General features: G+C 36.6%; 1 protein-coding gene across 3 annotated transcripts in view; it reads left to right on the top strand.

Moving 5' to 3' along the window:
- The first annotated feature begins 773 nt into the window (after window positions 1–773).
- The window catches only part of tcf12 (transcription factor 12), a 72,949-nt gene continuing 64,451 nt past the window's right edge, over window positions 774–9,271 (top strand). Inside the window, exons 1-3 of one of the 3 annotated variants that reach the window (XM_067485910.1) lie at window positions 774–942; window positions 1,694–1,782; window positions 2,584–2,656. In XM_067485910.1, the coding sequence (XP_067342011.1) occupies window positions 1,711–1,782; window positions 2,584–2,656 (145 nt within the window). In that variant the 5' untranslated portion in view covers window positions 774–942; window positions 1,694–1,710. Of the gene's footprint in view, window positions 943–1,693; window positions 1,783–2,583; window positions 2,657–4,831; window positions 4,848–9,271 lie in introns of those variants that run through there. The other 2 variants (XM_067485921.1, XM_067485948.1) reach the window with 2 other exon arrangements.

Here is a 9,271-nt window from a genome sequence, read left to right as displayed (position 1 = left end):
TCCTTGTTTTAACTCGCAGACGCTAGTTTTGCTTTCGTGCTCTCAGACATTCTTCAGATCAACGGGACTTTTTAGCCACAGGTGCTTATGTCTGTTTAAAATCAAAAGGTTCGTGTTGGTTTCGCTCGTTGTTTTGCCACACGGGAATTTGTACATTTTGCCTAATGTTCTCAACAGGCGTAAGGCTGATGGAAGCGTTTTGCGCTTATCCTGTTTTGAATGACAGACTGATTTCCGCCAACAATAACAACAACACTTCTGGTCTGAACTTTCAGAATAAAAGCATGCTTTTCACAATTGGTACCAGACAGCGGCAGCGTGAGAAATCAATTCGCTTGGCTGTTATATTGTCACCATAATTAGGTAACAATGCAGAATGCGTTATAGTTTATATTTTGTAGGCTAATAAATGCCCTTACAAATTACTAAAGCCAATTTGCATGCAGTGAATGTGCCTCTTTGGGTCAAAGTCCCTGCAGGCACTTGCCCATTTTGCCTGGTTGGCAAATCAGCCTACTTTAAAAGTAATTACAGCTTAATTTGACAAGCTTGACAGTATTGTTTAAAATATAACAACGAAGGGAAGTTTTAAATTTAACGTATTTAGAACCAATAAGTTATAACATTTTTCCTGTCAATAAAATCCCAATTCACGGTGGCGTTAATAAATACAAGGTAAAAGTGCGCTGACTCCTGCAGCATCTCTCTGTTTGGGACCATCATGTCACTGCTCGGCGGAGGGATACAACAACCCATGTCATCGTGGTGCTGAGGCGTTTGCAAAGCAAAAATGTCTGCCTAAGGGAAACTCGTAACTGCTATATATAGAGGATATTTTCCCAGGTGTTGCCGCTTAAACTCATATTTCGGTATTTGAGAGCATATTGCAAGAAACAGAGCATTCACCAGATCACCCTAGTTGGGATTTAAATCGGGAAAAAGGTAAAATACCAGCCGGAGTTTGTCAAAAGCTTTCGGACCTGTGAAAGAAGTTGGGAGTTGAGGAAGACCATCATTGCTATTTGTATTCCGGAGATGGGGATTGAGATTTTCAATATTTGTTTGGATGTGTTACTCGTCTTTAACTATTATGTAATTCATGTTACAGTTGTTAGAACATCATGTTCATCTGTGTACCAGTGGCTACATGGACTAAAACCGCTGCGGCTGGTTGCAGGTTGCTAGCTATTTGAAAGCCATATGAACCAGTAACTGCAGCTAGCGTTAGCCGGCGAGCTAACTGACGTTAGGTGCCTCCGCTAACAGCAACCATCGCCACACTTGGAAAATCTGCCACTCAAATCACTGCCATTAACACTGATGGCGAAAACCAAATCAGTGAGATATGTAAATGTTGTACAGTCGCATGCGGTGTTGTTACAGAGAAACCTAGTTACTGCAATAATATGATGCTACAGCTTTATCAAAGCGGTGCATCCATTCACAGCTTCCACTAATAGTAGTATCCTTTTAATTATTTATGAAAAAAAAAACTAAATGCGTGAAAAAGAATCTAACCAAATTTGCTGACAGTGTCTATATATGATGCAATGCCAAAGTCAACTTTATTTTACGGCGATGGTCTTTATTTGCTGCCATAACAAATACCTAACGCAGTCATTTCCTCTGGGTCTAGTGTCCGATGTTAAGTAAACCAGCAAAGATGTGATATCATGGACTGTGGTTTCTGCAGGTTTCTAGATCGCCAGGATGAATCCTCAGCAGCGGATTGCCGCTCTTGGAACAGACAAGGAATTAAGTGACCTGCTGGATTTTAGTGCGGTAGGATGGCTTTCCTTTTTTTACTTCTTTTCCAGTCAGAATCATCTTTATTTGCTAAGAGTGTGTCACAAAAAAAAAAGACACGGGTTTTAGAGTGAATGTACTCAGTATTGTTCAGGAGTTTCTCATAGTCATCCAGCTATGCAATGATGACAAAGCTGAACAAAGATCAACATAAACCTGTGTAGTAGTTTTTAATCATGACAGTTGCTACAAGTTGTGTAATGAGTGCTGAAAAACAATTTTTAGTTTTTTTTTTTAAACATTGCCACATACAAGCCACTGCTATAGTAAATGGAGCGTACTGCAGATTTTCCTAATTTGCAGGCCCTGTTTGTCATTGGGTTTTTTAATGTTAAAACATTCAAACTTAGTTAACAGAATCAGCATAAATCAGGACCGGTAAATCCGAAAGTGTAAATGTGTTCATACATAGCTATAAAATCTGCAGACATTTATAAAAGTGATAGATAAAATATTGTGTGCATGTTGTTATACATTGAAAGTTTAAACTATCTAAACTATATAGGCTCAATGAATATTATAGCATTGTAATGTTATTACACAGTGATTGTTTTTGATATTACTGAGGGCTAAGAGATTTGAGGACCAAAATGATTAAACCATGACTAAATGATTCAGCCTATTCATATGAGTCCTGACAAATATTTTGCAAGCTGTCCATGATGTGTTTTTTAAAAAGCTTTAAGAAGACCTCTGATGTCATATTTGGAATAGTTTCTTTTACACAGATGATACTTTGCTCTAATTGTACGTATATGTCTGCATTCTTAATTCTAGATGTTCTCTCCACCTGTAAGTGGTGGGAAAAACAGGCCCACCACACTTGGAAGCAGTCAGTTTACTGCATCAGGTAGGATTTTTATCCGTCAAACCTGTTTCAGTTAAACCTCTAATATGGAGTCTCTCTGACCCTGCTCGCATGACTCATAGATCTGCACACTAAAATCAGTTGTTTACTGACTTCTATCTTTGTTTAAATAGCATTTGGGTTTATTTATAAATGGAGGCAGAAGGAAAGGGGTCTTGGTTTTCAATCTTGCATGTGAATTTTTTTTCTCCCTCTTCTTTGTGACACTTGTATGCGTTGTTCACATCTGGTGCTTGAAACATGCGCTTTCCACCTGGAATTGCAGTGGAGAGCGCATATGTGTGCCATAAACGTGTGAATGTTTTTTGAGTGTAATTACCTTCATAGTGTAATACAGTGAATGTTACTCGTGTTTTACCTTACTGTCAGACGCATAAATCAGACATGCTTTAGCTGCTTTGATCAAGGGGTGTTGTTAAGTCACTTTGCAGCAAGTGTTCACAGAAACAGTACAGTATGTTCTAATTAAGGCTTAATGTGAGCTGTGTCAGATGCAAATTTGAGTGAGGATTCTTATGAACACAATCAGAACTGGAGCTGCTTGTGAATTGAAGTTTAATGAGATGTAATGTGCAACATTTTCTTATTGAGTGATTCTGTGGTGTTATTTTCTTTGTACAAGTGGCGGTTTCATCATTTCTCAGTCTTCCTGATAGAACTCATCTAAACACATTGAATTGTATTTTACCTCAAATTACTGACCTTTTCTGCACCTTTTTTGTTAAACAAGTTTGTGGGTGGTTTGGTTGTGATAACATGTGTTCAGATTCTCATCTTCTGGATCACTTCCTGGCTATAAATGCTACAGGGCATTAATCCAAAGCACATCTATTGTCTGATGTGCTACTAGAGAAAGTCAACAATCGAGCTTTATGTTTTCTGAAAGCACGTTTTGTGGCCATCCACAAAAGCCTCATTGTGGGTCAGTTATCTGTGAAACGAAAGACACACATTTAGGGGAAACTGAACAAAAAGATGACAAAACAAGAACAGAGCGATCACACATGAACTATGGGATTGTTAGGTGAATTTGAGAATACTTTATCATTTATGTAAGTAGAATGGTGTGTGTGTGTTTGTCTGGGGGGGGTTGGTCTCTTCAGGAGAACAAATACAAGAAAGTAAGCAAAGGAAAGTCTTGGTCACACTTATGTTTGCCTGGTAAGGCTCCCACAAAGCTCTTTATTTAATGTACTATTGACGAAACAAAGGTTATCTTATTGTTCTAGTTGTTTTATTTGAATCATATTAGAGGTTACAAATGCAGTCCAGCACACCCCTACCACCCCATGCCAACTGTGATACTACTGTAGAGTTATGTCAGGTTTTTTGTACTAGTGTCCACAAAAGGTGTCACAGTTAAGATGTATTGTGTGTGTTTTTTTTTTTACTACACTGCTTTGCATTAAAAAGGCATTAATAATTCAAGTTTAAATTAAGGACAAGTTCAAAAAATAAAATATTTATTTCAGTAAGAGGTTCAAACCTGTAGAAAAAGCTGGAGGATGAGTTAAAACATGTGGATTAGCTCAAAACCTTCAAAGATTGTTTGAAAGAAAGGTAATCAGTGGGTATAACAATATAGATTAGGATCCTATTACATTAACGTCACATAATTAATCACTTTATGTTATTTGCTGTGTTGCAACATACATAGTGTATCAGCCTATTGATGTATAATTGTATAAATAAATGTTACCTCGTGTCCATTCATTACTCTTTCACATTATTGTTTAGTTTAGATTCTTTGACAGAAAAATGTAAAATATATTGTTATACATATGTTTGTAATGGATACCTTATATCAAGATTTAGTTTCATATTTGCATTAAAAAAAGTTGTCCATGAATATTTGTCTTCATAGTTTTTGTTATCTATAACCCAATGTTGATTTTGATATGTTTAATGGTACATTGGGTACATTATTGTACTCGGGTTTGAATTGTTTATATGTTACTGTAAAGGGTGACTTCACCAATTTTCACCTTGCTCTCTCTGGCTTTAGTTTAGGGTGTAAATGTGCATTAATGCTTTTAAACTTCCCTCTGACTTCCCTGTATTAAAATATTTCTCTGCTTCTAGCTGAAAAACTCCTCCAGATGACATCACCCACAGGAGTTTTTTATCATTTGGAGGTCAGATGATGTCGTCTGGAGGAGCTCTGGAAAAACAGGTTGACTATGATTACAAACTCAGTCCAAATTGAAGGTTCCTCCAACTGATGTCATTTGGAGGCGTTTTACAGCTAGAAGCAGGGAGATATTTTAATATGGGAAGTCAGAGGGAAGTTTTTTGGCATTCACTTACATGTACTACACAAACTAGATCCAAAAGAAGCAAGTTCAATATCAGTGATGGAAGAGAGCGAGGGGGAGGCCGGTGCCTTTGCTGGTTATGGATATACAGTAGTAAGATATGGAAATCACATGGACGGCCACCTTTTGGCTGGGCTTTGCATTTTGTGACTTCTAAAATAGACCGACATCAGCAGGGGGGATTCTTGCTTGCAATAGAAATGAATCGGAGATGGAGAAGTATGCAGCTGTGTGATGGCCGTGTGCTTTGGAAACATAACAAAGACTAAATATGGGCTGTAGTTCCTCACCACTTCCAACCAAAATTATTTAAAATAAATTACTCTGGTTTTATTTATAGTGTTTTAATTTGCAATGAAGAGCACCATCATCTTGTTTTAAATGTGAAATCATCTTGGGATTTGCGAAATATCACAGTACAGTACAATATATATGTCACAACGGTTAAATAACCATATATTCAATAAAAATATCAGCCTGTTTATTATCTTCCCAAATGTAGAGTATTTGTAATGGTTTGAAAACAGCCTCAGCTAAACTGTTACCAACTTAAATTTTAGTGGTATCTGCTTAGTTTAATAGGCAGTAATCTGATAATCTGATGCTTGCATAATATTTCCTTTATGCACATATGATGTTTACATAAAGATTTAAATGTTGTTCGAATGGAAACCGAGAAGAACAAGATTTGCATCGGGTTTTTTTTCCCTTAGATATTTCTTAGATATGATCACTGTCCTGTTTGTATAGAATTGTAAACAAAATCTTATTTTACTTTGATTCAGCTCAAAAATGATAAGATCATATCTGAAGTATCCATACTTAACCCTTAGAAGTCTGCAGTTGTTCATGAAAACTTTTGATTTCATCATAATGCACCACATTAAAAGATGTTTACTATTGAACCAATCGTGATTTGATAATGTCGGCGTGATCATAGACTCCTACTGTATGAAGACCCTGGTAAAATCCTGTTGTGATTAATTCTTTCTTGTTTGTTGATCATAGATCAATTCATGCTAGGCATAAAAAGAATGTGAAGGAATCTGTTTGCCTTTGTTTTTTTTTTGTTTTTTTTAGTGTTTTCACTGAACAGTGCATATAATTTACGAAAATTGACACTGAATATCGACTGTACCACGAATTGTTTTCATCACACAAGAACGTAAATATCTTTATGGCTGATTGTAATTTTAGAAGACAAAATTTTGTCTGCAACTGCATATGATTAAGGAACGTGGTAAAAGCAATACTGCATGTTGTGCGTGATTGTTTATCCTTTAATTATCCATTATCTGTCACCACAAAGAGTCAAATTTAACTGCTGCACCTTAAAGTGTATAGTGGGCAGTTCGCTCCTCCACTATATGTGCTCCTCTGTCTCTGATCTACAAGGTGGTGGAAGCAGCACCTATAGTATATAAGTGATTGTGAACATAAGCCAGAGTGTGCAGACACAAGTGTGAAAATTGCAGGGAATGAGAGTTTGGATTATTGCATCTCAGCTGGGCACAGCCACATAATTGAAGTAGACTGGGACTGGCAAGACCCTTCAAAAGTGTGCCAGAGAAAGACAGATTGGAAAATATAGCTAAAGTGGCTCTAACAGGGACTCATCATTTCTCTCTTCCAGCTGTGTTGATGATGCAGATTTGAAAAAGCCGTTGACTCTTGTCGTCTAGTGTAGTGGGGCAGTGGCTGGTTGCTGTTAAATGGGCAATTTTCATTTAGTGCATTTGTTTGCTGTGACCAGCAGCAAGTGTCATTTAGTTTGTCAGTCATGAATCTCAAAATCAAGATAAAACTAAATGTTTCATTACTGGGGACATCTACAAAGAGTCTGACTGGCACTTTACTTTAAGTTCAGTTTGATGAAAAAAAACCAAAAGCCTGTCACCACAGAGAGCCTGGGCTGCAGTCTTTACTGGTATGAGTCAACTCTTAAAATTGCTGCAAATTACTGATATATTATTAATGTTTATTCATGAATTTCTATCAGAACAATGTCATGTACAATCATCTAAGTTGACTGATTCACCTTTGGCCTGTGAAAAAAATACTAGTTTGAATGAATATACTGAACCCATTGTAGGAAAGACTAATCGATACATTAATCTCCAGCACATGGGGCAACAAGATCTCTAATACACATAGTATTAGTGAAAATTGTATTAACAAATCTTATTTCGAATTTCATCATATGTTAGCTGAGGTCCTTAAGGCTTTTTTTTTTTTTTGAAACACAAATGACCTGCAAAAAGCTGACACTGATTGATAGCAAATAAGTGAAACTCTATGTAGTTTAGTTTTATAGGCCTTTTGTGATGTTGTGATTTGCATTTAGGCCCTCGTCACCTAAATCTTGCTGAGCCTTCTCCAAACAGGAACGTTAGCATGCGTTCTGGGAATTTAGGACCTGGTACTGACATGGCAGGCAAGTTAGTGTAAATACAGAGAAATGGAGGATTGAGGCGTCAACCTTTTCTGACCCTGTGTCGCTCTGAAAACTGTTTAGCTTTTCAAAGTCTAGTTTTTAGTTCACATTCATTGTTTGTATACATACAGCTGAAGCAGTCTTCGGTTTTTGCCATGGGTACAGTTCATTTATACAAGAAACCATTATGCCACACAGAGCCAAAAGCTTTTTGCAAGTCAACAAAACTGGAGTGTGTTTTGGATTTGTTTATGCAGAGTGACTGCGGTCTGTTGTGAGACATTGTGGCATAAACATGAAAAGATATACTGTTAAAGTTATCCCTTTTTTATCCCCACAATAGAGATAATTCATTTATTTTTGGCTTAACTCATTTTTAAAAGACAACAGTTTTTCACAGGAAGTGTTTTATTTAACATGCAGACCAAACCGGACGCATCTCGTGTTTTTTGTGCTTGCTTTGCTGCCAACTATTGATTGTTGTTCAATCCCAAAAAGTAGATATTATTGATTCCTCAGTTAAACTTAGTTAAATGTATTGTTTGTGACGTTTAGGAGTCCTGTAATACTTGTGTTTTACAAACAAGTCTATATTTGGCCCTATTTCCCTGCTGTGTTTCTAAACTGACACTTTGCAACGCCTCAGCCTTGTTGCATGATCTTACATCAGGAGTATTTCATTCAAGTTCTGAAATCTTTCCATTTGTACCAAAAAAGGGCTTAGTGTTTCTGTTGGAGGGGTTTTAGTGAATTAGGAGGGAGGCTGCAGCTGTTTATGAATGACCCAGTGGGGACTTCAAGAAAGGAACAGTCAGTTATGATAGCCAGCATCTGTTCTTTTTTAAACACACATCTCCAGGTTCTCACCAAAGGAATACAAGAAATATATAATGTCTAGATGATGATCATGCTATTCATTTTATTTGTCTTGATTTGCCATATTTTTTCCAGACATATTTCTCAGTCACATGCTGTGTATTTGGAGAATATCACAGAATGGCATTTCACCTGCGAAGCAAAGGTCATTTTTGTGATTGCTGTCCGTACACATAACTTATTTGGTAATTGATTTAGTGAGAGCTTTTTCTCAGTACAAAGGATTTATATTGAAAATTAAATGCATGTCAGGACAGCTTCATTTACAGATTAATTATTTACATCTTAACTGTACAAATGTCTGCACATCTCTAATTTATACAGGCCCTAAATAGTCTTGAGTGTCATCATACTTATAGGACAAATGTATTAAAAAATTGCCTTTTATAAAAATGAGATGTATATTTTTAAATGTTTTAAAAATGGTGCTTATGTAAAAACTAATGTACAACAGCAAACCTGTTTTATAGTTTGTGCAAATCAGACTGGATTCTGTTTTCTAAGTATATAGTCCCTCCAGGTTTTCACTGACTTGGTTTGGAATTGTTGCAGCCTAAAATGCCTAATTTTGCAGCAATTTCTCTAATAAAAAATTCCAATGTGTCTGTTTTTAGTTGTTTTTTGCAATTCAATTGTGGAAGCAAGTTAAGACTGAAAAAATAGTCGTGATGTGTTTGTATAAGTCAATTAGATCAAAGACAACTAGTTCCTGTAAGAAAAACATCACTGTTCAGAATCTGTGATCCACTCCAATGTTAGTCATCAGGCAATGGCTCTGTATGGTTTTCAGCAGCAGATATATCCCATCTCTCCTATCTGTCTGCTGGGAGTTTCCTACATATTAACACTCACAAATTACATGCAGTGTCATAGAAAGCAGACGTTTCTTCTCACCTTGTCATAAGTGGATCTAACCTTTTGCCTTTGTGTGTGAGTCTTACGTTAAGAAAGTAGCAAGGTATAGCGTTAGCA

Source organism: Channa argus, chromosome 2 (genome assembly GCF_033026475.1).
Source record: "Channa argus isolate prfri chromosome 2, Channa argus male v1.0, whole genome shotgun sequence".
Taxonomy (NCBI): Eukaryota; Metazoa; Chordata; class Actinopteri; order Anabantiformes; family Channidae; genus Channa; species Channa argus.
Note: the sequence above shows the minus strand (reverse complement) of the source record. Positions and strands in the feature narration are given on the sequence as shown.